The sequence below is a fragment of the Aulonocara sp. 'chitande type north' Nkhata Bay genome, linkage group LG17, assembly GCF_057382095.1.
Source record: "Aulonocara sp. 'chitande type north' Nkhata Bay isolate Kocher_YH1m ecotype deep benthic linkage group LG17, A_spYH_male_GT1.1, whole genome shotgun sequence".
Classification (NCBI taxonomy): domain Eukaryota; kingdom Metazoa; phylum Chordata; class Actinopteri; order Cichliformes; family Cichlidae; genus Aulonocara; species Aulonocara sp. 'chitande type north' Nkhata Bay.
The window spans coordinates 1,762,523-1,790,292 of record NC_141360.1 but is presented as its reverse complement, the minus strand read 5'-3'; the positions used below and the strand labels follow the sequence as shown (position 1 = coordinate 1,790,292).

Below are 27,770 nucleotides of genomic sequence, written 5' to 3'. Positions count from 1 at the left end.
GTCCGGTACAGTAGGCAGGACGTACCGCGTCTGCTGCCGTCGAGTATAAGCTGGCTGTGACGAGCCCACACCACGGTCCGCCGCTGAGTCTGGCTCACACGGGCAGCATAAGGTGCAGCGTGTGAAGACAGGAGCGCGCCTACCTCAGCTGGGGGCTCTGAACATCCGGCAGCGTCTCGATTTATTGTCGTTTCTATTGCATTGAACACACACGCGCGCATATAGATTAAAAACAAACAACAGCGCCATTATGTTGTGGACGGCGAGTCAAGTCTTGAGGAAATTCTCCACTTCATCCGTGAGTAACGTTGCAAACAATCACCGGGGTTTGATGCGTGAGCTGCTCTGATTGCGCGAACATCGTTTCTCTAAATGTGTCTGTGTAGCGCTGAACGCATGCAGCGGTCTGCGGGTCATGAGGAGGACTGAGCCAGGCTCGGGTCTGACTGCACTCATTCTTAGTAAGTCACTCAGCTGCTGTATTTTCAGCCAACACGGGAAAAGATGGTGCACACTTTGCCACGTTACGGTGTCAACGGCGCCCTCCTCCTCTGTTCCTCCCGCTGCGCGCTCGGACGGAGCTGGCCTTTACTGTACAATATCTGGAGGAGTTGCATCATCATCACAGGAGGCTCACAGTGTACTGGCTGGAGCCCGGCTTACTTACGACCCTGCTGGGCTGAAAGAGGCAGCATCAGACGGGCTCTTTCATTTCTTATCTATTTACCGTGTCGCTTGGAAGTTGCTGTGCAGCAGCAGCCAGACCTGTCAAATGTGCACTTGACAGGATCTTACATATGTGCATGGGAAACCTGAAACCTCCATGCTTAACACATGAGGGGGAGGTTCTGGCATGCACTTGTCACTGCTGGGTAAGGGTTGTAATCTTCATCAGCCAATAGCTTTTCTCTGAGCTGCCTTTAGCCAATAACAGAGTTAAAGGCCACTAAGACCGCCAAGGGAGGTTGAGATTTAAGGATTTCTCACATATGCAATGAACAGGTGTAAAATAAAATATTACAAGGGTCTGACAAAAAGTCAATAATATGTAACTTCAGGGAAAAAAAGCTTAATGATGACGGACATTTGCCCTGGTTGTGAAAAGTTATATTATGGGAAACAGAAGCAAAGAGGTTTCTGCTGCCCCAGTTTGACTGTCAGTTTAATCAGAAACTGCTGTGCTGTTAAAACTTGTGAGCTCGCCATCGTTTCTTTATATTTTGCTTTCAAAAAGTTTAAAGTGGTCTTGAGTTATAGTTTTCCAGGCTCTTTGGAGGTCTTTCAAAGTCCTTCTTTGGACATTGGCCACATTTTTACTCATTTTCAGTCCAGTCATTAAACCTGACCATTTTCAGAGCACTTTGTTTGTCAACTTGAATCAGTCAGGCATGGACAAAGGACCAAATTCAAGAGAAGAATGGCTGAACCCATTTTAAACTGCATGTTTAGGCATAAAAGAGTATGTTGCACCAACAAGGTGGTTCCCAAACAGCTGTTAGCCAGAGAAGTGGGATATCTCTGTAGGTGCACTGTGTTCTTAAAAAACAAGACAACTGGAGGACAAAAGAAGAACAAGCAGGCATAAAAGAGTATCTGCAGCAGATGACCAATATCTGAATGTTAGTTCTGTAAGAAAATGATCAAATCCTGCACACAGCACCTAATAGTGCGCCTGCCCTGCAGTTGGTTCGTCTACTGTTTTCATAAACCTGATGAGAAATAGTCTCAGTGGAATCGTGGCTGTCAGGAATCCATTGTTAAGGATGGAAAACAGGGAGAAAAGGATGAAGTATGCAAGAACTGGACTGACAGTAATTGTGGAGGATGAATACAGATTGGAGATTTTTGCTCAAACTTTAGTCAGTATATACAGAGGTGAGTATTCAGTCATGTTTAAAATACTCGGGGCTGCGTTCCAGCCGGTGGACACAAAGTACTGTCAGAGTTTGGTCCAGCGTGCGGTCACATCTGGGAAGTGCCTGGGAACAGCTTCATTTTTCATGATCCCTCGCACACGACATATACTGGATATTAAACACACTATCAGTCATGGATGGGCCGTCCCAGAGCCTGGGCCACCGCCTTCTTCTCCTCCTGATTCTTCTTCTGATTGTTGTTGTTGAAGAGGTTTGACTTCATCATGACCGAGAACAGAACTAAAGGAAACCCGCCTCCAAAGAAGAGCTTTGGAATATCTTTCATGAAGCGTAGAGAACAATTACTGATGATTATTTAACGACATACAAGAATTCCTGCCTAAGCGAGTTCAGGCTGTGTTGAAGAATAAAGGTGTTCCTACCAAATATTGGCTTTCCTGTTTCTTCCACACAACTGTTTTTTTCTATTTATGTTTACAAATTTGTTACAACTATTTTTGCCAGTTACATTCCAAGAGAAAAGAGGTGTGGCTTAAGACCTTTGTACAGTACTGTAGGTCAAAGTAAAATAACTGCTTACTGGAAGTTGCATAAAATCTATTGAACTGTAGTGAAGTGTCTAAAGTCTTCTTCTGCAGAAAGACTAGGGCATGAGCATTTGCAGTGTTTCCAGTATGTCTGATGTGCTTTCAGTGAAGTTGAAACTTGTGTGTTTTTGCTCCCTTTACAGCATCATTACCAGAACAAGTTAAAGCTAGCAATTATTGGCCAGAGCCTGTTTGGTCAGGAGGTCTACAGCAACCTGAGGAAGCAGGGGCACAAGGTGGTGGGTGTGTTCACGGTCCCTGACAAGGATGGCAAGGCTGACCCCCTGGGTAAGTTTCCTGTTCATTCACAGGTTTCTCTCTGACATGTCAGATACCAAACTTTCAACATTGCTGTCTTCTTGTCCTCCCAGTTTGCTATTATTATTTTTAATAGTGGGGCATTTGGAGTCACTACTTCTTCAGTTGGTAAAATAAACACCTAAGAACGATGGAAAAGCGTTGTGTTCTACAGTACAAGGAAATGTTTCATTATCAACCCAACTATCAAACAGGCTGCCTGGGCTTGTTTTGTCATTTTGGCCGTAAAATTACAAATTAATTCTCATCTTATAGGAACCTTTAGAAATCTAGCCAGAGCTGCGTTTCTGCCTGTGTTCAGACTCTAGTACCTTGTGAAGGCTTTGTGCTACTGATAGAATAATATCCCCATAAAGCCTGTTTTCTCTTCTTTTCGAAACACTTTGAATTTTGTCTCCAATCGCTAACAGAGTCGTGGCTTTTCAAAGAGCCTCGCCACAAAGGTTTGAGTCAGTTTGTGTCACACTTTGTAGAAGTGGAGGAACTTAAAGTTTGTTCATGTAACCCATAATTATCTAAAAGAGGTGTTTGGATCCACCTTAAGAATACAGGGGCCCGTTCTTCGTACGTCGCTTACTACATCCAAGATCAAATCATCGCGCTAACCGTGAGCTCGCTAATCCGGTTCCCCGAACACACCTGCTGTTGACGATTACTACAGCTGGACGCAGGAATGTGACATCACTGGGTGTCGTAAAAGGGGCTACGCATCGATAGTAGAAACATTGATCGGCAACCCGCTGATTGGTCGGCGAAAATGTCCAAGGGGCGTGCTCGGTATTTTCCGGCAGCAGAGCAAGAACTCATGAGTGAGGGATTTCAGGAGTTTCAGAGTTTAATTAAAACGCAAGAGAACACTGCAAAGGCTGCAAAAGCAAGGAGCGAGGGCTGGCAGAAAGTTGCTGACAAATCAAACTCGTAGGTAATTTAATAATAATAATAATAATGGATTGGGTTTATATAGCGCTTTCCAAGGCACCCAAAGCGCTTTACGATACCACTATTCATTCACTCCCACATTCACACACTGGTGGAGGCAGCTACGGTTGTAGCCAGGCTGCCATATCGCGCCATCGGCCCCTCTGGCCAACACCAGTAGGCGGTAGGGTAGATCTATCATATGACACTATATTGTCCAATATCATATGGCATTATATTATATTATAATATGTTATATTATATCCCCTTTCACATTAGAGCCACAACAGGACCCACAAGAACATGGGAACAAGTAAAAGTGGAATACAGGAGTATTCTACAGAATGGTAATATTTATCTCTTAGATTGCTTTGCGTCTCTTGGCAAGGTAATACTGGCCTGTAATACTCTGTTAGTTTGTTCATAACAGCAACCAAGAAAAGGGCAGAGGAAAAAAAGACAGGTGGTGGTCCTGCACCCCCTCGTCAACAAGTTGGTTAAGTGAATAATACCCTCACGGGAATATCGATATCTCTCAATGAGCACACTGTCGCGCTGAGCTAAAGGATCCTGTCTGTCCCGCAATATACGCTGAATTCTGAGGACTCTCCTTATCAATCTTGCACCTTCCGCAATGGGTTGGTCGCGTATACGGACAGGACATGGCTGCGACAGGCTTCCCAAATCCACCTTCGCTTTTATAGCCGTGGTCTCTCATCTTGATTACACGAAGTAATTTACAATTACTACTCTGAAATATGAATTACATCTGTAATAATCACATACATGTAATAGAATGTTAATAGTACATTTCCCTTTTTTAGGAAATGACCTGTATGTATCTGTGTGACATCAATAAAAGGATCAAGTGCTGCATTATCTTTAGTTACATTGATAATATTTATTTATGGTGAAACAGTGGTGGAATATCGCTGTTGCTTTCGTATAAATGAAGCGGACATACCTGCGTGGCCGCGATCTAATCCTGTTTACATAAAGTAAACCTGCTCCCGAGCAGGTTTACGCTTACGGCTCTGTTGCTATGACAGCAAGTCCCGGATGAGCTTCGGGGAACCGACTGATCCAGGATCACGCGAAATCGTCAACAATCTAATCCGGCTAACCTACTTAGCGAGGTACGAAGAACGGGCCCCTGGTCTAGTTCTAGCTTCTATTTTAATTCCTGAGCTCTTCAGTTGTGTTTTCGTCTGTTTGGTGCTGAGTAGGTGTTAAGTTGAAATGTTAAATGTTTGTCATTTTTATGTTTACCATTTGTACATAGTATTAAAGAATTCTTTCTGTCCTCCCCTCCCCAGATCCTTAAGATTCTGGGAGGGGGGGTGGTAGTGTTTTTATCACAGTAACACCCTTGTTTGATGTTAGCAAACCTCCTCCCCTTTGTATGGCTTCACTGTGTTATCTAGGGTGAACCATCTAGGGTGTGGGGAGACTACCCTCTTTATGACCAAGGATGTTCCTACTGTGCTTTTATGTTATATGACCCTTTGATCAGCAGGAACACACACACACACACACACACACACACACACACCCAGTGCCTTGTCTTTGTAACCAAGGGGGGTTACGGGGGAAGGTATGTGTTGTAAACTATTGTTTATTGTGTGAACGTTGTCAATAAAAGGGAGCGAGAGGGGGCCGAGAGAGAGAGAGGTTATTTGTGATGAGCTGAGATACCGACAAGGCCTCCCTTGCAAGTAAAACGATCGATCGCCGTTGCCTTGTTTTTCTTTCACGGGAATAAGTTCTGGGATCAGCGTGGTCTGACTTTAGACCCAACAGTAGGTAGTTTAGCAGTAGGGCTGTGCGATATGACCAAAATCTCATATCTCGATATAAGACATCTGTCGTCCGATAACGATATAAATCACAAATGTAACATTTTCTGTAAAGTCTGTGAATCTCGGGCAGCTTGACTTGCGTGAAGTGTTTCCTGCTGGGCGTCGTGTAGCTGAGTCGAGTGTTTTAGCCGATGCATGAAACTATATATTTTTAGACATAAGTTGTAACGGCGCCGTTTTCTTTGAGTATTTATTACACGGCGTGCTGCGGGGAGAAGCCTGTTCTAACGTTTGAGTCTAAGGTTTATTTTTTAGCACCTGACTGCTCTTTTTTACTTCTCATCCGTAAACACTCTGCATCTTTCACGTGATTCAGTTTATTTTGAAAAGTCTCAACAGGATCTTGAGCTTTATTGTGAAAGGTTTATGTGGAAAATAAACAAGCGGACACGCGATGGTTTTACCCTCGTTGTTGCTAACGACAACGCATAAAAACAGGCGCTTGTCCATCCTTAGTGTGGTTATATTAAATATAAGAGAAAGAGAGAACTTTAACTAATGAATATAGCCACTACAGTGACATCAGAACCATGAAAAATATCGCCGTAAACCGTTTATTTTGTGACACCACGAAACAAACGACAGCGTAAAATGAAACGATAGATGTTTTTATATCGTCATCCGATATATATCGTTACATCGAGCAGCCCTATTTAGCAGTGCCAAATGTTCAGCTGAGACTACGACAAACGTAGGCTGTAAAATCAAAATAATGTGCTGTAATAAATTCACATGAAGGGCAGGCTATGCTACTCCTTTCAGTTATTATTGCAAATAGGGAAACTTCTTTTTCCTCGCCCCTGATTAGATCATGTAATGCTTAAACATTTAGATGCTTGTACGTGACAGCAGCACTACTATTTAAAGTTCAGTGTTAATCAGACTGTGTAAACTTTGAAATCACATATAACATTACAAATAAAAGAGATTACAATTAGAATCTGCATAAAACTAATAACAGCCTGTAGGTGAGATGAAGCTCTGTCCCTGGTACTAACTGTGGGTCACCAGAGGCCTGTGCTGCAGCTGAGGTAGATGCGTGTTGACTACAGTGCTCCTGGACAAAGACAGGCCTTTATTCTGCATTAGTTGCGGGATAGGGGCTCCATTGTCTGTGTGAGGAGAGGCCCTGTGTGGCCCAGAGATGTAACTCTGAGGTGAAAAGTCTGCAACAGGGAGGGTGCGCTTTGGTGATGCCGTCTCACCACGGAGCATCATCTGCTGCCTCCTGGCTTCACCTGTTGTTGAAAACTTAATTTCTTCTTCTATGGTTCATAACCTGGAGCAGATGTCTACATTGCATCATCCCACTGTTTGTATATGTTTGAGTTTTTTTCAGTTCAATTTGACTTACATAGCACCAAATCACAACAAAAGTCTCCTCAGGGTGCTTGATATTATATTATATTATATTATATTATATTATATTATATTATATTATATTATAGTATATTATATTATATTATATTATATTATATTATATTATAGTATATTATATTATATTATATTATATTATATTATATTATATTATAGTATATTATATTATATTATATTATATTATATTATAGTATATTATATTATATTATATAGTTTTGAGATCCCTTCCCAGACGCCTTAACGCCCACTCACATCCTGGGCCATCTGACCTCAGGAATTCGCATGATAAGGTGGGGCCAGGTTTCACAATGAACACACCCGAAACTCTGGCTGATTGGGACCCACACCCAGTTTCACACCTTGGCTCAGGCGATTAGAGGATCATCAGGGGGTCCTTTTGTCCCTCTGTGGGGGGAAACTCCCACTAGGTTTATATCTGGGACTCTCCACCATTTGACCTTAGAACTGAAGAAGCTTCTCGGATGAGAGGTGAAACGTCTTCAAGCAACTTAAAGAAGTCCAGATGCTTTTCTTTGCAAGCTCCTTTGACAATAATATAGTATAGTAGTCTTTCTACGATAATGGAGAAAAAACCTCAGATGACCCACTATGAGCAAGCACTTAGCAACAGGGGGAAGGAAAAGCTTCCTTTTAATAGGAAGAAACCTCTGACAGCACCAGGCTCATGGAGGGGTCGCAATCTGCTGTGACCAGTTAAGGGTTGGGGGGACGAAGACTAAAGGATCCTTTTGGGCAGAAGTAGTTTTCATAAGAGTTTGTGGTGTCATTGTTAGCATCTTGTGGCATCCGTGTAAAGTAATGAGCATGATTTAGGACTGAAGGGGAGTACTCATGCTTACCTGGTGCACTTATTACAGGCTGTGTTGCAGCGTAAAGAGTCCTCCTCGACACCTCACTGTTAATCTGTTTTTTCTTTTTCTTTTGAAGCATCTTCACACAAAGCCACTTAAACATTTTTATATATTATCCTGAGCAGTTCATTGCATGTGCAACAAGTATGTATGAATTTTTACATGTCACGCTTCTCAGGCAGCTTTCAAGTCTCCACAAGTTGATTTTCACATTGAAATGAACATTTCAGTTAGTGTTATCTAATCTTTGCTAGTGCTAGATTAGCAGCGGGACAAAGTTGGCAAATGCCCAGGAGCAAAAGAGCCTCTGACGATCACTGTTTGCATAGTCTGTAGGATTAAGATAAGATAAGATAGAACTTTATTAATCCCTCGGGTGGGTTGCTCTGGGAAGTTCGATTTCCAAAAAGCACAGCACCGACAGAAGTTACAGAATATCATATATATACACACACACACACACACACACATACACACACACACACACACACACACACACACACACACACACACACACACACACATATATAAATACAGAGACAAATATAAATAAAATATACAAAGGGGATAAATAGAATAAATAGGAATAAAAAATAAAAATACAAGTGAATTGCACATTTCAAGTATTGAGTCTATTGCACTGTTGACTATTTACAAAAAGTATTGCACAAGGTATTGTACAGTGAGGTGAAGAGGCACTACAGCTTAGTTGTTCCCCCCTCCTTTGTCCTCCTGTTTCCCCTCCCTCTCCCCTCCAGAGAGGAGTTAAACAGTCTGATGGCGTGTGGGACAAAGGAGTTTTTAAGTCTGTTAGTTCTTGTCTTGGGGAGAAGCAACCTGTCACTGAACAGACTCTTCTGGTTGTTTATGGCCGTGTGCAGAGGATGCCCAGCATTGTTCATAATGTCCATCAGTTTCTTTAATGTCCTTTTCTCTGCCACTGTCACCAGAGTGTCCAGCTTCATGCCGACCACAGAGCTAGCCCTCCTGATCAGTTTCTCCAGCCTGCATGAGTCCTTCTTTGCTGTGCTGCTCCCCCAGCACACCACAGCATAGAAAAGTACTCCAGCAACCACCGACTGGTAAAACATCCTCAGGAGCTTCCTGCAGATGTTGAAAGACCTCAGCCTCCTGAGGAAGTACAGTCGGCACATTACAAATGCAAATTGTAATATCTCAAATTGCCTTCAAGGGCCTTTAAAGCCAAGTTTAAATAAATAAATGACATGATACATTTTAAGGAATTAATTTTAAAAGTAAAAGGTTTCTGGTGTAGCAAGTGGATATTTATGTTTTTACATCTAATCAGGACAGAAAAATGACTTTTTAAGGGTTATATGTTGAACAATCAAAAGTCCAGTGCAGCAGTGTCCCTGTTACATGATGCAGCATCTTTTTATCCTAACTTTTAAACACTCCAACACACCAACTGTTCCTCTGTTCCCACGGCGGCCGCCAACCAGGGGCATTTGTTCCATGTCACTTCCCATCTCTTTATTTTATTCTCCGGCTAAAAACAAAAGGGTTTATATTTAAATGAAGGTTGACGTTAAATTAAAATATATTGTTGGTCACAGTTTATAATAAACTGATTGTAAATGCATTATTTACTTACAGTGTCTTCAGACTGTGGTTTTCCTTCATCTTAAGCTGTGCCAGTGTTGTCTTCTCCAGTTATTCCAGGAATTTAATTTTAAGTCACACTCCTTACAGATTATCTGACGTCCTTCTGTGCATCAAAATCTCTTCAAAGACATACTTTGTAAACACTTTGCCTGCCGCAGTAGCTGTGTAACTGCAAGCCACTTTGCAGCCAGCTCATCCTTTCATTCGTTGTCTGATTTAATTCATTTTATAGTCTTTGTCTTTTCTAAACTTGCAGTATTTAATTTCTGACATACACTTAGACTTTTAGCTCATTACTCAGGACCTCCATGAAGCCGTGGCGTTCAGGACTGCATCCCTAAAATGTCCTCTTTTCTCTTAGCGGTGGCGGCAGAAAAAGAGGGGACACCTGTGTTCAAATTCCCACGGTGGCGGGTTAAGGGGAAACCCATCCCAGAAGTGGTGGATGCCTACAAGGCGGTGGGTGCTGAGCTCAATGTCATGCCCTTCTGCTCACAGTTCATCCCCATGAACGTCATCGACCACCCAAAGCATGGCTCCATCATCTACCACCCCTCCATCCTGCCCCTGCACAGAGGAGCCTCAGCAATCAATTGGTGAGAAAGAAGGGGGTTCGAAAGGAGTTTGTTTGACAGCTTGGGATATGCTGGTGATACTGGTACACTGAACAAAGTGGATTTAATTATAAGGAATATAAATATTCTGTCCTATCAAAAGACAGGAAGGCTTAAGAAATGAGCCTTCCTGTCTTGTCAGAGGTTATTTTGGGGAAAAGACCCAACAGAAACAGAGCGACCAACAACGAGTAATCCCAATAAGGCAGAAAGTATCTCCATCGATTGTTGATGGGAAACTGGTCTCAGAGCTCACTGAGAGAGAGAGAGAGAGCTGTGCAGGAAGTGCGATTATTATTGTGATGGAAGCAAGGGGATCCACACTTTGTTTCCATAAAGTATCCTGATTACATGTTTTTGCAGAAGCTGTTTGCCTGCTCCTTGATCTGTTGTTGAAATTGGTTTATTCGCTTTTAGCTGAGATTCTGACATTCCTGTGGATACCACACGTCTATATTTAAATCTGGCGGTACATCCCATTAAACCCGATGTCGTCCCCCCCCCCCCGGTACTGGGGGCGTTGGGGCTTAAACAATAAACAACAGGTTAATTGTTGTTGTTAATGGCCTTGTTTAGCATGAATGGCCATGTGGGAGGGGTTTATCAGTAGGAAAAGCTGTAAAACTCATGAAAATACAGTTAAAAGTCCAAAATGTATTCTTGTGCTTTTTTGCAGAGATCAAACACGTTAAGAATTATAAATGGCTTCAAGCGCACATTCAGGCCTGTGAGACTCATTTACACACTCATCCGTCTCTTTGTGCACCTGGCCTTTGCCAAAACACCTGCAACCTTTGGAACGTCTTCCCCCATCCTTCCTTACGTAATGGTACGATCCCAGTCTGTCTGTGCATGTGATTGGCCCACCTTTGCCTGTATGGACTCCCAGCAGTGCTGAAGCTTTGGCTCCAACATGCAAACAGTCCATGAATAACTGACATGTGTAATTATGTTTGCCACCCCTGGTCTGGTAGGTTTAAACCTGCGATGTTTGACCTCAAACTCGAAGCAGCCTGGCTTTCTTATCTCTTCTACTTCCAACAACAAATCTCAACCCAAGAAAGGAAAAGTCTCCAAGCTCCTCCTTCATGAAAAACCCCAAACTCTCATGTTAAGTGAGGTTTCGAACTTATTTTCAGCACATCAGTGATCGACAAAGAGCACAGAGACAGTTACAGTTTGCCCGAGCCGAAGGCTGAGACTCACCATAATGTAATGCTGGCTCAACAGGAGCATGAGTTATAGGTGTTGCTTTCTGCAGAAATCTTTCCCACGAGTTTCTTTAACTTAGCAAAGAGGCTAGCTAAGAACCGTCCAAAGCTCAAACTGTTCAGTGCAACTATAAATGTAGTTATGTATAAACATACTTTGATTAAAAAGAAAAACACTGCTCACCATTTTTCTCTAAGTAGAAAGCGATCGTTTTAAGGAAAGGACTGTTGAGAACATTTTCTTAGTAACATTTCAGCAGGCAGTAAAATATGGTATTTAACAGACCGCTGGGCACCTCTGCATGCATCTGTAATAGAACAACACAGTCGGGTCGATGTGTTTCCTGGTTTGACTGTCATAAAAAAGCTATGGGCTTGCTGGTGGTGGAGCGGTGTGCCATCAAACCTTCCTCATTATGGAATCCTTCCTTTCCTGGTTAGCTTTCTCCGCGTGCAGAGGCGCTGACACTTCAAACTGAGCACGAGCCAGTTTAGCAGAAATGCTCACCCTGAAACAATAAATCAAAGATAATCAAATTTGTCTCTGTGTGGAACCTTTATGGTTAAAGTTGTCATGCAGTACAGCTGTCATGTCACACAGTCAATGCGCTGAGTTGCCTTTAATAAGAAACCTGTTGCCCATACAACCTTAACGATGGCTTCTCCCCACTTTCTCTGTATTGCACCTTTAAAGGGCTCCCTGATTGTGGTTTTTTCTGGTTTCAGGATTAACTGTTAGTACACTGTAATGGTCTACTTTATAGCCTTTATCTGTTCTAAATATAATTGTTTAATGACACAGCTCTTTGTTTCCCTTTTATATGTCACCAGGACTCTGATCCATGGAGATAAGAAAGCCGGCTTCACAGTGTTCTGGGCTGATGATGGACTGGATACCGGACCCATCCTGCTGCAGCGCGAGTGTGATGTCGAGCCCAATGACACTGTGGACACACTGTACAACCGCTTCCTCTTCCCCGGGGGCATCAAGGCTATGGTAATCACATGGACCTCAGTATAATGAAAAGGACTAGTTCTAATCATTTGGACCTTCAGCATCTAAACCTACATTGCACTACTCCACCAACCCCAATGTTTGTGCTTGTGTTTGAACTGAAACACTGAGCTGTCACCTGGACTCTGTTTCTTGGTGCAGGTGGAGTCTGTGCAGCTCATTGCTGATGGAAAAGCCCCTCGGACTCCTCAGCCAGAGGAAGGAGCGAGCTATGAAGGCATTCAGAAGAAATCCAACGCCAAGGTGAACGTTAGACGGCAGTCTGAGATCAGGCACTACATCATATCAGGAACGTGCATCGGGTCTGGATTGCCATCAGGGGTGTATCCAGACCTTCAGAATGACGGTCTGAATATTATTCCTGCACAACAACTGTGTATGAGTCGGGTTGTTCGGCTTTATAATAGCTTACAAGAAACACTGATAGAGTCTATCATTTATACGACCAAGCCCAAGTTAACCCCTCTTTACACATGCAGCTCGTACTCTGAACAGCTGCTCAGTGTAATAACTCTCTCACTGGAAATTTCCTATTAGCTGTGCAAGTGAGACTGGTTTGGGGTGGGTCTCCCTGTAACGTGAAAGCGCGAGGTGGAGCTGATCTTAGCGGCTTCCTGATTTGTCACATGGAGAGATGTTTGCTTGCAGCTATTACAAATGTGCTATTCCTGGAGCAGTCTCGTTTTCTAGCATCATTTTTCCACGTGTTGCTAAATCGGAGGCCGTCAGCTGACCTTCCTTCTCTTTCTCGGAAACGTAGCTCAGGCACTGTTTACACTGGCTTCTTCTTGTGTCCCCCAGGTGAATCTGGCACAGCCAGCCGAGGCGATCCACAACTGGATCCGTGGCCACGACAAAGTCCCCGGTGCTTGGACGGTCATTGATGGCCAGGTGTGTTTTCCAGAATGACTGAGCAAAGATAATACCAAACATTCTGGATGTATTTTAAAATCTTCTCTGGGTCTGTCCTCAGTCTGTGACCCTTTATGGCTCCTCCATGTTGGGGGGGTCTGTACCCGAGGGCCAGCCGCTGGACATCGAGGGGGCTTCTCAGGCTGCTCGTGTCACCAAAAACGGGCTCGTCCTGTATGGAACTGACGGCAAAGCTGTGAGTGACCTTATAAAACAAATAACTGAGAGCAAACAAAAGCCGAGCTGGATGAGTGTGTCGGTGCCTCTATTAGCTATCAGACAGTGAACTCCAGAGGCAATAAGGTTAACTCAACCACAGCTGACTGAATCAAATGCACTGCCAGCATGCCTGTTTCATCTTTACTCTGTTTGTGCCACAGCTCCTAGTGAAGAACCTGCAGTTTGAAGATGGGAAAATGATTCCTGCTTCCAAATATTTCTCTTCCGGAGAAAGCGCCAGTGTGGAGCTGACCGATGACGAGAAGACAATGGCAGAGGAGATCAGGGCAAGTGAACCCCTGTGTTATCTGATTCTTTTTAGCCTGCTGTCTCCCAATAGACTGTAAATGATTTAAATGAAAGACATCAGCCCATTTAAAACATTTTTTTACTGCAGAACATCTGGAAGGGCATCCTCAGCAACGTGCCAGCCATTGAGGACACCACAGACTTCTTCAAGTCCGGCGCCGCCTCCATGGATGTGGTCAGGTGAGACGGATCAGTGCAGGGACTGCTCAGAAATGTTTTACCTCTTCTTGTTATCCACAGGTGGAGCAGTCTTTTCATTTTACAGATACAATTATGTCATGTATTTTAAGTTGTGCTGAAGATGGCACGCTCAGTTTCTAGTTTAGGCCACATTTAAAATCTCAGATCTTTGGGCTCAAATCCTGAATTCACTTTAAAAAAACACAGTCTATACAGAACACTGTGCAGCTAACGCCTTCTTTAAATTTGTTATGGGTAAAAGATACTGGCTTATATCAGAAGTAACCTCTAGAATAAATGCATAGTATAGCTTTTATAAAGAAAACACCATGATAAACCAACTGTGTGCACATTTTACACAAAAAAGAGAAAGTCTGCATAATTTCAGGCTCTGATTCAATAACTGAATTCTACATTTAAAAGTTATTTCAAAGCAGATGTTTCAGTCCAGAGTACCTTTTTCCGACTTTTCCAACCTGACCAGTAAATCTTCATTTTGATATCAGTTATTGTGTTTGTTTGTATATGTCGGGGGTTTTTCCACTGTGGACATTGGAAACCACTACAGACTGTATATAAACAATGGACATAGCCACCCTGTTATCATTAATTGCAATTTGAAGCCTCAGCATGAGTTTAGCTGGTTGGCTTCATAAGCAAGCTGCGGTCATAAACAGTCCTCTGGTTTATGAACGCAGTTCCTCTAGTGGCCACTAGAGGACCTGCGTTCATAAACAGTCCAACACACAGATGCACGTAATAAAATACTATCATTTTACTCTCCGAGAGCACAGCGTCTTTGGAATGGATTCAGCCAAACAGGAAGTCACATTATTTCACAGATAATTCCATTAAAAATGCTTCACAAGGCACCAGCGCAGTGAGGCCACAGCTCCCTGTGTGAACATCTGTCAGTCAGATTTGACAGATGTTTTTTTGTGTTAGCAATAAAAATCATTCACCTCACAGCTGTTATGAAGGGGTACACTATCCAAAGAGCCTAAAAGCTTTTTATACTGGACTACAAACATGGTTTTAATGCTGTGTTTGGGCATTTTAACATGGGTGTTTGTGCAGTTCCTCTAGTGGCCACTAGAGGAACTGCAGTTTTTTTGTTTTCTTTTCCACTTATGGATTGGCTGCATTTTTTCAGGGCTGTCTGCCTGGGGTAACCACACATAAATGTCTGCTTTTGTAATGTTAAGTGTCCTGTTGTGATTTGGCGCCATATAAATAAAATTGAATTGACAGCTGAATTGCATTGAATGGAATTGTAGCAATTGGAGAGTCTCCTGATACCAGTCTGGATAATACAAAAACCCTGACCCAGTCTCACTGCCAACAATGCAGCTTTAACACACACATTTATATGTGAATAATACATGAACAGAGATATTACATTCGAGGTGATTGGTTTATATCTCGCGCCCTTTAACCAGACAGCAGGAGCTTGGTGTGCGTGTCTCACCTTTAGTTGTTAACATGAATGTGAGTTCACCAAGCAGAAACAAAAGCTTATAAACGTGTAAAAACGCAGTGTGTGATAAAGAGCTGTCCTCACTGTGTGCAGACTGGTTGAGGAGGTGAAGCAGAAGTGTGCTGGCGTGCAGCTACAGAACGAGGATGTGTACATGGCCACCACATTCCAGGACTTCATCCAGATGTTTGTCCGCAAGCTGCGAGGAGAGGACCAGGAGGAGGAGCTCGTCGTTGATTATGTGAGTCTAAATCCGAGCTAAAGCAAAATCAATCAAGTAACGAGGGGAGATCCCGTCACTCAAACCCAGTTGGGGTTTTCTCCATTGTTACCTAGGCAACCAAAGACGTAAACAACATGACAGTGAAAATGCCATATCAGTGTTTCATCAACGGCAAGTTTGAGGATTCAGAAAATGGAAAGACCTATGATAGCATCAGCCCCACTGATGGATCCGTGAGTCACATGACCACACTCACTATGCTCAATGCACAGATTTTCCATGCCATGTTCACTGGATCATGTTTGACGATCTCAACCTTCAACCAGGTGATCTGTAAGGTGTCTTATGCCTCAGTGGGTGATGTGGACAGAGCTGTGGCTGCTGCCAAAGAAGCTTACGAAAATGGGCCCTGGGGCAAGATGAACCCCAGAGACAGAGGAAGTCTTCTTTACAGGTGAGTACCTCCCTCTAGAGGATTACTTTGGGGTTGCAGAAACATCAGAACTGTGGAGGGGGGGTTTGGGGGAGAATCTGATCTAGATTATCATATTAAGATTTGGGACACATCGTCAGTAGTGGACCTTGGATTCATCGGGTGTTGCCAAGTTGGCATACCACAGCTTCTTACGCTCAATTGCTGCCTCCCATGGTACCGTCAGCTCAATGACGTACGCAAGTTTTCAGGAGTTAGACCAAAGGACGAGGTCTGGTCGCAAAATTGTTGTTATGATCTCTGCGGGAAAAATTAGCCTCTGATCCAAGTCCACTTGCATCTGCCAATCCCTGGCAACCTTCAGCGGGCCCAGGTCTGGGTTGAGGGGCTCGTCCTCGGCTTGTCTCCTTCCTGGATAAATGTTGATGAAAACTGACGCTCCTCTTGGTTCGTGAAGGTTGAGCGTTGATGGATTTTCTTTTGCGCTCAACTTTCTCGGCTAGACACCTGAGAACCTGGTTGTGTCTCCATGTGTGTCTGCCCTGAGTAAGGCTAGTCCTACAACCAACCAAGATGTGCTTGAATGTTGCTGGGACTGTACACAGGGGGCAGGATGGGTCCTTTCCAAACCACAGCTGCAGATTTATTGGGGAAGGCAGCACATCGCATGTCGCTCGGATGATGAAACTTAGTCTATTAGACTCCATGTCCCAGATTTCACTCCATGAGAGTTTCCTCTTTTCCACACTCTCCCAATTCATCCAGCGACCCTGCTTGGCCAGCGCTACGGCTCTGGCATGTCTGGCTGTTTCCTCCTGTCGCTGCACCTCCGCCACCACCATTTCCCGACGTTCGGTTACAGATACCTGTTGCCACTGAGGTGTTACTGCGCCAAGACCAAATCCTCCTCTGCCCTGTTGGACGTGACCCACCACGTCACGATGGTGAAGAGCAGATTTCACCTGTAGCACCGATGTGGCCGGGGTCCACTTCCTCCCCGTTGCTAGGGTGGGAGCAGTGCCTCCCACTATGGGGTCCCGGGAGTCCGTGAGTGACATCTCAAGCCTCACTTGTGCACATTCAAACTCCTCTACCAGGCTAGAGATAGGCAATGACAGTATCCTGTCGCTGTAGAGTCCAACGCTGCTGGGGCACTTGGGAAGTCCGAGCCACTTCTTAACGTAGGAGCTCACTAGCCTCTCTAGTCGATTGGCATGATTGAGTGAGACCTCGTACTTTGTCAACGGCCACAGTAGTCTGGGTAATAACCCAAACTGGAAGCACCAGAGCTTCAGTTTCCCTGGGAGTGCAGTGTTGTTAATCCGCTGAGGTCATCCGCCAAGTTCTGCCTTAACTGTTCTAGTTGCCACGTATCACTGAGGTCTGCATCGTCCCACTGTCCCAGGCTCTTTATGGGCTTCTCTAAGACTGTTGGAATTGGTTCTCCACGGATATAGAATAGATATAGAGAGTTAACATCGAGCTCCTCCCTTCAGGCTTGCTGACCTGATGGAGGAACATCAGGAGGAGCTGGCCACCATCGAGTCCATCGACTCAGGAGCCGTGTACACGCTGGCCCTCAAGACACATGTCGGCATGTCCATCCAAACCTTCCGTTACTTTGCTGGCTGGTGTGACAAGATCCAGGTAGGTGAAGGTTTCTCAGGGTTTGTGTGTTAGTGGCACACAACCTAAGCTCTTCACTTCAGCACACTCTGTCTGTTTTCTGCAGGGTAAGACGATTCCCATCAACCAAGCCCGGCCCAACCGCAACCTGACCTTCACTAAGAAAGAGCCTCTGGGGTAAAAGCTCTGCATTCACTAACCTGAACCTAATTATCCTCAGCTATTTAGACAGTATACGCATTTCTGTGGATTTCACTGACTGAAGAGCTTATTTCCTGTCACAGTGTGTGTGCCATAGTCATCCCGTGGAACTACCCTCTCATGATGCTGGCGTGGAAGAGTGCAGCTTGCCTGGCAGCTGGAAACACGCTGGTTCTCAAACCTGCACAGGTGGGTTCATTGTTCCTCGTGCTGTGTACTGTTTCAGTTCTTCCTGGGCATTTTATGTGTTGTAATGATTATTTTTGATATTTACAGGTCACTCCACTGACGGCACTAAAGTTTGCTGAGCTTTCAGTGAAGGCAGGCATCCCAAAAGGAGTCATCAATATTTTACCAGGCTCTGGTAATGAACAGTATCTGTACAGTTTAAACAGGCTCTTTTTGGTTATTCCTTCTTTAGGGAAAGTTCTCAAAGATCAGCGCTGTGAGCACTTCAGTCCTTCTCTCTGTGCTTCATTTGCATCGTTTTATTTGCCTGGAGAGCTAAAACTGTACAATCACAGCAGGGAAAAAGGAGCATTTGTTTGTCCTTCAGCCTGTGTGGATTTTTGTGACTACAACATTAGAAATAGCTGTAGGCAGAACTACTCACAGCACGTGTAGAAGTGTCCAGTTGACTGCAGCACATGTGGAAGATTGTGTCATCCCCCTGGGCTCTGTCACGTGACCTTCTCGATCTCCTCCAGGTGGCGTGGTTGGACAGCGTCTGTCCGAGCACCCAGACATCCGCAAGCTGGGCTTCACCGGCTCTACGCCTATCGGCAAACAGATCATGAAGAGGTAAAACCCGGCTGACTCTTACAGGTCGCACACCACAGCTGCACAGTACTTTACTCTCTCTCTCTCACAGCTGTGCAGTCAGTAATCTGAAGAAAGTTTCTCTGGAGCTCGGGGGGAAGTCCCCCCTCCTCATCTTCAGTGACTGCGACATGGATAAGGCTGTTCGCATGGTGAGGGAACAACGCTCAGGGAACCAATTTGTGATATTTTGTAGACCAGTTAGTTGTGCATATAAATATTAATTATGAATAATCACGAGACAGTTCGGTTCCTTTCAAGGTTCTGGTGTTGGTGAGATCCTGAAACGCCACAGAGTGTGACTGAAATGGCACACTGATGCTTGTGTGTTTGTGCGTGCTGCCTCACAGGGCATGAGCTCGGTGTTTTTCAACAAGGGCGAGAACTGCATCGCTGCCGGCCGTCTCTTTGTGGAGGAGTCCATACACGACGAGTTCATTGACCGAGTGGTGAGTGCCGAAACAGCCATCATGTGACTTTAGAAGAAGCAGAAGAAGCCAAACCGGCATTATTAGCTGTCAGAAAAATCATAATCCTGTCTTTACACCCTCTCCTTAAAAGGTGGAGGAGATCAAGAAGATGAAGATCGGAGACCCCCTGGATCGCTCCACAGACCACGGCCCACAGAACCACAAAGCCCACTTGGACAAGCTGCTGGAGTACTGTGAGATCGGGGTGAAGGAGGGAGCCACACTGGTGTACGGAGGCACACGGGTCGACAGGCCAGGTAGAACACGCCCCTCTCTGGAGGCTAAATGGCTGCTACACTCGTCCTCTGTTGTTTTAGTCCTTGAATACTGCATGTAAGAACAGAAAGATGATTTTCATTACCAATTTAATGTCTCATCTAAAGATTGTTTCTCTTTCAAAAACCAGCCAAATAACTGGGAGCATGAAGTTGGTGCAGAAAAAGCACAAATCGGATTCTAATATATGAGCAAGTTAGGTTGCACCAGCACTGACTGTGGAATCAGTACATTCAGGCCTTATCATGGAATATTCAAACAAACTATTATTTGAAATCTTGAAACCACAGTATAGATTTATAGTTTTCACATGGTCATTGATACCAAATCTATTTTTCCAACATCCATTATGAGCCTGTCACAATAAAAGCACCTGACAGGGCTCAGTCATGGAGCACGAATTCATTTTTTAAAATGACATAAAACAAGAAAGGTCAAATAAAACAGTAAAGCTGCTGTAACGCAGTTCATCAGAGCGTGATTATGGGCGCCCGTCTTCCTTCAGGTTTCTTCATGGAGCCCACCGTGTTCACTGATGTGGAGGACCACATGTTCCTCGCCAAAGAAGAGTCCTTTGGTCCCGTCATGGTGGTGTCCAAATTTAAGGACGGGTAAGTCGAGGGTAACGAGTATCACACCGTAGAGTCGTGGCTCGGTGTTTCATATCCTCGCTCTGCTCTTTTCCTCCAACCTCCAGAGATGTGGACGGCGTGCTGCAGAGAGCCAATGACACGGAGTACGGTCTGGCTTCAGGCGTGTTCACGCGCGACATTAACAAGGCCATGTATGTGAGCGAGCGGCTGGAGGCTGGAACCGTGTTTGTGAACACCTACAACAAGACTGATGTTGCCACACCTTTTGGGGGTTTCAAGCAGTCAGGCTTTGGCAAAGACCTCGGTGAGAAGACAACTGGAATTTATTACATTTATTTAATATTATATTCAAATTTTATTTGTCACACACACAACCATACACAGTATGACATGAGGTGAAATGCTTGTAGCTGTGCGATGCAATGCCTGACCATTAAATGACAGTGGTTTTACAGTATTTACAATTTACAGGTTATACAAAATTTACATGAGTAGGGCTGTTTCAATTCTGACTTTTGAATTGATGCTAGCTGGCGTGGTGGTCACGCTTACTGATAAGCTTCTGTTATTCAAAGTAAATATATGACGTTATTATAACTCCTTTTTTTAAAGTAGGAAACCTTTTGTCCCACAAGCTTTTAACAAGTTGTCGTTTGTGTCCACAGGTGAGGATGCTCTCATGGAATATCTCAAGACCAAAGCAGTGACAGTGGAATACTGAGGCTCACAATCTCCCAATGAACTCTGAACAAGAACAGGAACTCAGTGTGTGTGTGTGTGTGTGTGTGCAAATGGTTCAGAGCATGTGTACTGTATGAGTGATGGGGGAAAGCTTGGTTGACCTTGAGGTGGACAACATGCCTTCTTTGTTTTGCAGCCATGTTTCCACAGCTGGTCCCTGAGGAGCTGAGCTGCTCCTGGCTGTACTTTTAAAGATGTAAAAATAATTAGCACAGCAAAAAATCTAAACACTATCAGTTATCTTCACTGATTCGTCCAAACGTCATGCTGCCTTCTTCATCCCTTTAAGACCTTTTTAAAATGTTTTTTACCTTTCTCTGGTTTTTCATTCTTGGATCACCTGATCTGTGTACTGCCATCAGGGTGCCGTGTGTGCTGGATGCCTTTCGGCTCACGTTTACTCACCCACGAATACTGCAGCTTTGTGTAGGCTGCAAACAAAATAGCAATATTAAACATCCACACTGGTCCGAAAAATGGGGATGTTTGAGTCTAGAAAGCAGCATTAAAATAGCTTTACAAATTTTCAGGAAGCTTCCTGATCAGCGGTGCTCAGCACACAGTTCTGGAACAAGGCTAGGAAAACAGAAGACACGTAAACCGTGTGAGAAGCAGGATAAACTGAGGCCAGCGGTCAGGACATCGCTGTTTGGACAGACGTCGATCTCTTTGGCTGTAAATGTAAACCTTTCTGTGTTTCTGATCAGACCCAGAGATCTTTGATGAATGTTAACGATGAAAACAATGTATAAACTGATTTTAAGCTTTCAGATTTTAGTTAGAACAAACTACATAAGAGCTCAGAGACTGGAGTGTGTAATCCAGAGCAGTTAAGTCACGTTTTAAGTTCCTTTCAGCTTTTCCTCGTGTTTCGGGTCATTTTCTTTGGTTCGCTGCGTCACATCAAACAATCCTGATTTCCTGAAATGGTTGCTTAGCAGCTGAATTTAAAATGTCAAAGAATCAATGTGAGATATTTCTAAGCTGTGATGAACCGCCTCGAGCTGGGTGCTGCATTAGAACTGAGCTAAGCCAGTATTTAACGTCAGTGTTAGTTTAGCTGTTTACATCACGCCCGTTCAGACATCCTGACACATCCACTCGGTGTCCAAACGTCACTTTCTGTGTAAATACTTTTTTAAACAGGTTAAAAAGACTCTTTGATACATTTTGACCTTGTATTTGTGAACTGCAGCAGGACTATGTAGTGTTCTCTATTCATTAAAGTACACCAGCCAGATGTTTTATACATCGATCATGTGACAAAGTCGTAAACTTAATTTTCTAATTATGCCACATTGTCAGTGAAGGCAGCGCGGGCTACGATGCAAATGTTTCTCAGTCTTTATGAGAGCGATCGTGTCAATAAACAGTAAGGCTCCAGAAAGCTTGGTGTCCATTTGACTTTGTAATGCTGACGTTGATTAAAGGCGCTGCGCAGCAACACTCGTTTCAGTGTTTTATAGGATGGACCACGATCTGATGATCAGTCATTAAAAACTGTTGAATACAAACATTGTGACTGCGACACTCACAGGGTGAAACATGCATTCGGGGGCACTTTTTAGGCATTTTGTGTTTTCAGCTTTTACAAAAATTACCATTCAATGTCATCATTAAACTTTATTCAGTTGGTTCAAAATCACATTCACAGCCTTGTTTCAAAAAAGGAGAATCTGTGGAAAATTTAAATATAATTCTTAACAGAAGTGAAAACAACAAATATACACAGAGGCTCGGATTCTAAAAGCTGAGAGCGCTTTATGCTGTGCACTTTAAGCATTGTTTGTCACACTGGGTACATGATGAGGGTACAGTATATTGCTCAGGCGAGTGCTGTCAGTGAGCCTGCTGTATCCACAAACACAAAGAAGAAACAGGCGCCTCATGTGGTGTAAAACGGTCCAATGATGGATGCTGCATCCACGGAGACAAAGACAATATGCTGCACAGTTCAAGTGCCAGCATCTGCAATGGGATCCAGGATCATTCATCCATGTGGGGTGGGTCACTCACTCAATGCTGGTTGTGGAGCAGGCTTTGTTTCATTACCATCTGTACTCACAATTCACTTCCTGCTTCAGCAGAGAGCTGAAGTGAACGGTTTGAAGCCCAAACTGATGCAAGGATGTGTTCACGTTCATGAAGCAGAGGACGAGGAGACAACACAGCATGCAGACATCGTGGTCACAGGGCAGACTCCCAGCATTTGTTCTGGCTCTATGGGCAGTTTGTGTGCACATTTCAGTGTTCACTGTACTCCCACAGGCAGCAGCTGTTCTGTCTGTGTGTGAAGAAGGTTTGAAAGAAACAAGAAACTCTGACATGACATCTGAGGATCTCGTTGGCAAAACGTTTCCCATGGAAAAGAAACTAAAGGTCCCTCTGTCTGACTCGTCTACTCCCCCTGCTGGTCCAGAACCAGGATGTTGACTTTCTTTTTCTTGCCTTTGTCTCCGGGCAGTTTAAAGTTCTGCTCTGTGACCTCGTCGTCATCGTCGCTGCAGTCCGACTCCTCAGAGTCCGACGTCTCGCTGTCACCTGACTCATTGAGCTCCACGAGTGCTACATCCTGAGGACACGGGGACAAAATTACACGACTGGTGAAAGACGCACTTAAAGCAGCTAAATGGAGAGAAACTGATTAAATGAGCAGTAGATTGAGACTTATCCACCACCAGAAGAACAAATAAAATTTGTCATTTGCAAAAGTGTTCAGAGCCTTAACTCAGTGCTGCGTGGAAGCGTCTGCAGCAGCAGTTACAACTCATGGCTACCTGGATTTTGGCAGCTTGTGTGCCACGTTCACATCTTTGCAGCGCTGTTGGGGACAGTTAGCTGTTCTGAAACGATCTCTGCCCCGGGTGTTGAGAAGAGCACACACAGAATGATGATGCCACCATCATGCTTGTCTTTATGGACGTTAATAGAAAGTAATAAATAGTACAGACAGTTTGGGCCTTTTTTGTTGTCAAAATAAGAGACCGACTCTCCTCGTGTGCTCCGAATTCTTTAAACGGAGCTCTTAATAGAGTCGATTTCAGTTTTTCACTTTTGTTTTGGAAACGCAGGAAAGAATTAAGAACAGGACAAAAACAGTAAATTAATGCTAACTGAACTGCACGTAAGTTGTAATGTTGAATAAAAGTATGATGGTTCAAAGATTAAAGTCGTGTGTAGGGCTGGGCGATAGGGCCTAAAATTCTATCATGATATAATTTGAAGCACGTGCGGTAACGATATATATCGCGATATATTCTTTTCTTCTGTATAACCTATTTTCCACACTATAAGGACTTAAAATCCTTTAATTTTCTCAAAAATCGAGAGTGTGCCTTATGTATGAATTCTGGTTGTGCTTACTGACCTCGAACCGATTTGGGCAGAAATCTGTTAAAAATGTTTTAGTACAACTTTGGTAAGCAGCACTGCTTGATGGATGTCAGAGCATTACGGCTGCCGTAGTGAGGAGCTTCGGAGTAATCTGGGTCCAAAACTCCGTCAACTTCAGGTCCCAAAGTCAAACAAACACTGAGAGTTAAAAACGGTCCAAATTCTTTCATCTTTAATTAAATCATCAGCGTTGCTGCTTTACCAGGTGTAACAATGAAGTTTAACATCCATGAAAACAGAATTTATTAAATTTAACGAAGTTAGCAGGAAGTTAGCAGGAAGTTAGCTCGCTAGTTTCCACCTAAACATTTCATACCATGTTCTGACAGAGATTTTTGAAACTAATTCAAACGTACAGCTCTGCTACCACTTCCAACATAAATGAAGACAGAAAACTAAACAGCAGTGGTGTTTGCAGGGTTACTGAAGTTGGACTAGCTGGTATATAATGATGTGCTACGTGATTGCTAGCGACACAGCGATGTTAGCATAACATTAGCACAGTGAAGCTGGAGGACGAACTCCAACTTTTTTTCCACTCGATAAAAGTTAACGTGAGGGATTCTGGTGGTCAGGGACAAATGCAGTCGCATAGCAGGATGCTGTACACGGGCCAAACTTCAGTCAGGAGAACAACTGAGATCATTCATCCACAATACGAGGTTAGTTATTAATATACTGCAACAACATGGGAACAGAGCAGCTGCGAGAGAATTCAACATTAATGAATCAATGTTATGGAAGTGGAGGAAATGCAGTTTTCGGCTTTCCCCATATTTCAACAGTGCTTCATCTCTTTGCTGTGACTGTCGCCCGCCACAATTTGCAGATGATAATGGTTGTAGCCGCTGCGATGCTTTCGACCAAAACAGGCGCAGCTTGATGACATCATCAACATGCGTTATCACGATAGAGCGGTATAGTCAAAATCTCTATCGTTGGCCAAATTTATATCGTTTATATCGCCCACCCCTAGTCGTGTGCTGCTGTTGGAAAAACAAGGCTCAGTACTGTAACACTTCCCCCACATGCTGCATGTCTAATTGTGTTGACATGGTGACGACTGAGCTCTACAGAGTTCCAGTTTAAACAAAGGTAAGAAAAAAATATGCATGCATGTAACCGAGTTATTTGAGTTACTCGATGCATTGCTGCAGTCCTAGCAGTCACACACAGCAGACCTCTTTGGAATAACGCAGCCCTTGTATGAAAGGAGCTGCCAGATTTACCCAGAGACCAGCTGCCCTAACCTCCAACACTTCTCTACTGCAGAGTCCTTTATGTTCCATGTCACAGTTCAGTACGTCACCAGATGGTGGCAGTGCAGCTGGTTCAGCGGCAGGCCGATACTCACCATCTCTATGACCCTCTCTGCCTCGTCCACACTCTCTATGTCAAAGCGTCCAGCAGGAGCCTCCTCCATCTGTCTTTTCAGCTTCTCGTTGGCCTCCGCCATCTGAGGGAGGAAGCTCTGCAGCCGGTCCAGAACTGATTCACAGGGAAAGACCCGCACACACACACATCACTAAACATCACTCTTATGCTTTTTGGTAGATCAACCATCGACCAACTTGTCACTAAAAAGAATGCTTGACATTCTCACCGCTGCTTCTGGGGACTCTCTCTGTCTGCAGTGATCTTCCAGCTTTTGGATTGAGGAGAAGCTTCTCACTGAGACCTAGCAGCACAACACACAGATCAGTTACTCCTCATGACCAAACTTATGCTCCTATACTGCGGGAAAAGAAAGACACGTTTCTCATGAGTGGGTTAATGTGTAGAAATCCTTTCAATCTTTTAAATACAGCAGTTGTGGCAACACGTCCCTGATAGAGGTCCCTAAGAAAGTTAGTGAAATGACCATTCTGTGTAGCTAAGATTTGGGTTTACTCTAGTCAGCACAATGATTAATCTAAATCTGGAAAGCTGCAGAGAAAGTTGCCAAACTGAGAAATAATCAGGCATCAATCAGTCTATCTGGATGGACCACAAAGTTGGGTCACAGCAGCAGCAGGGAGGATACTCCAAATGTCCTTCTCCCACCCAGTGCTTTCCCAGTCCTCCCAGGGGAGAGTTGGATGACATACCACACTCTAATTTATAATGTGAGTCCAAATATAGACAAAAAATAAAACAACAGAAAAGGAAAATGCAGACTTTGACATGGTGTGTGAAGATTGGTTTCTCTAATGTCTCTAACGGCACTTTTACTCTAACTGACAGACATCAACAGAAACCTCCAACAAAACATCGCAGAAACATTATAACCTGATTTACTTTTACCCAGTGTGGAGTCTTTGTCTGAGTTTGTGGCTGACATGTTTCTCTACATTCAAAAACTACCATCACAATTAGAGACTGTCCGTTTATTTATAAGTAAAACTGTTTTTCCCCACGCTGTAAACACGTGATCCGTGGACTTTGTTTTAACTTCCATTAGTCTAAGATGGGTTTATTTGTTATAAAGGTCGACTACGTTTCAATTAAGGACTCAACATGACCTGCAGAGTCACAGCACTGAACTGTGGCACTAAACTTACCGAGGAAATCGGGCCTCAGCGCTCTGAAGTCAAAGCAAAGACCGCAGTTTTTTAGGACCGTGTTTGCACGAAGTCTTTAGGTAATAACTTTGTTTATATGACGCTGGCAATGATTTAACTAAACGTGTAGTTTTCATTACTCCATGTAGCTGCTTACATATATTCAAATAGTCTGACAGACAGTCAGTATTTTACAACAAAATACTGACACAGAAGCTGGCTTTCCTGTACGAATGTGCAGTTTAGGCTCTGTACTTCTTCCCAGTCCAACTCTCCTGACATTTTGACAAAACAGAAAGAAATAAAAAGCATCCAAACCTCCTCCGTTACCACACGACAGCAACGCCTGCGAGCTCGTTGTCTTTACGTTTAATTCCATGTTAGATTTAGAGAGGACACGATAATGTTTTCCTCCACATGTGGGTTTTTTTGGTCGAAATCCACATCCGTGTGAAAGGTAGGGACAAAGCTTGTTTTAGGAATTATACAGCGCCCCCTGGTGTTTGGGATGAACTCTAGCGTTTACGCACACATTCCAAGCTCCTTACTACACTGTCAGGTTTTATACAAATATTTTGGCTGGCTTTTCATACCTGGCTTTATTCCAGTGGGATTCAAATTACCCCATTTACCTGAAATATGATAATGTTTGGAGTGTTTTTGAAAGAAAAGAAAGCTAATTATGGTGTTACTGTGTTATTAATCTTGTGCAAGCAATTTCTACATAAATGTCGTTTTTTTAAGACCAAACCAACACTGGCTCACTGGAAAAACGACTTAAACCTGTTGGTTAAATCTTTGACTTTAGTTAAAAAGAAAAAGGCTGCTTTTTTGTTTCCTTTGTGGAAGATTTTGATTTAGTGAGTTAATAATCTGTTAAATTATGTGACCCCATCTTTATATTTTCTTTTTCCTATGTATGAAAGTTGCTAATATGTAAGGAATGTTTATTCTCTGAATGTGTAATATATGGTGCATTTTGTTTGTATGTTAATTTTACTAATAAAAAACAAAACAAAACAAAAACCCAACTACACACTGTTAGGTGTAAAGATTACGCACATCCTCCAGATGGGGACCGAGA

At 43.6% G+C, this 27,770-nt stretch overlaps 3 protein-coding genes across 3 annotated transcripts in view; 2 read left to right on the top strand and 1 right to left on the bottom strand.

Moving 5' to 3' along the window:
- Positions 1–57: 57 nt before the first annotated feature.
- Positions 58–22,235, top strand: aldh1l2 (aldehyde dehydrogenase 1 family, member L2). The gene is made up of 23 exons (XM_086270004.1): positions 58–298; positions 2,608–2,752; positions 9,796–10,030; positions 12,091–12,256; positions 12,416–12,517; positions 13,076–13,165; positions 13,248–13,382; positions 13,567–13,692; positions 13,803–13,894; positions 15,465–15,612; positions 15,708–15,827; positions 15,921–16,048; positions 17,524–17,674; positions 17,760–17,830; positions 17,938–18,043; positions 18,131–18,218; positions 18,562–18,655; positions 18,726–18,825; positions 19,024–19,122; positions 19,235–19,400; positions 19,925–20,030; positions 20,117–20,316; positions 20,678–22,235. The coding sequence occupies exons 1-23, from the start codon at positions 251–253 to the stop codon at positions 20,731–20,733; spliced, it is 2,772 nt and encodes a 923-aa protein (XP_086126130.1). The 5' UTR covers positions 58–250; the 3' UTR covers positions 20,734–22,235.
- nopchap1 (NOP protein chaperone 1) lies at positions 20,956–27,149 on the bottom strand. The gene is made up of 4 exons (XM_086270010.1): positions 27,005–27,149; positions 25,750–25,824; positions 25,501–25,634; positions 20,956–23,325 (listed from the first exon to the last, which is right to left on the bottom strand). The coding sequence occupies exons 1-4, from the start codon at positions 27,063–27,065 to the stop codon at positions 23,152–23,154; spliced, it is 444 nt and encodes a 147-aa protein (XP_086126136.1). The 5' UTR covers positions 27,066–27,149; the 3' UTR covers positions 20,956–23,151.
- slc41a2b (solute carrier family 41 member 2b) overlaps positions 24,790–27,770 on the top strand; it is a 40,619-nt gene continuing 37,638 nt past the window's right edge. Inside the window, exon 1 of the mRNA XM_086270009.1 lies at positions 24,790–24,808. The gene's annotated coding sequence lies outside the window, so the exon portion shown is untranslated. The remainder of the gene's footprint in view (positions 24,809–27,770) is intronic.

Coding starts and splice junctions, on each gene's coding strand:
- aldh1l2 (XM_086270004.1), top strand. CDS start 251: ATGTTGTGGACGGCGAGTCAAGTCTTGAGGAAATTCTCCACTTCATCC. Junction 15,613..15,707: donor AGGAGCTCGTCGTTGATTAT/GTGAGTCTAAAT, acceptor ATTGTTACCTAG/GCAACCAAAGACGTAAACAA. Junction 19,123..19,234: donor ACGAGTTCATTGACCGAGTG/GTGAGTGCCGAA, acceptor TCTCCTTAAAAG/GTGGAGGAGATCAAGAAGAT.
- nopchap1 (XM_086270010.1), bottom strand. CDS start 27,065: ATGGAATTAAACGTAAAGACAACGAGCTCGCAGGCGTTGCTGTCGTGT. Junction 25,635..25,749: donor GAGAGTCCCCAGAAGCAGCG/GTGAGAATGTCA, acceptor CCTGTGAATCAG/TTCTGGACCGGCTGCAGAGC. Junction 23,326..25,500: donor CAGAGAGGGTCATAGAGATG/GTGAGTATCGGC, acceptor CCGTGTCCTCAG/GATGTAGCACTCGTGGAGCT.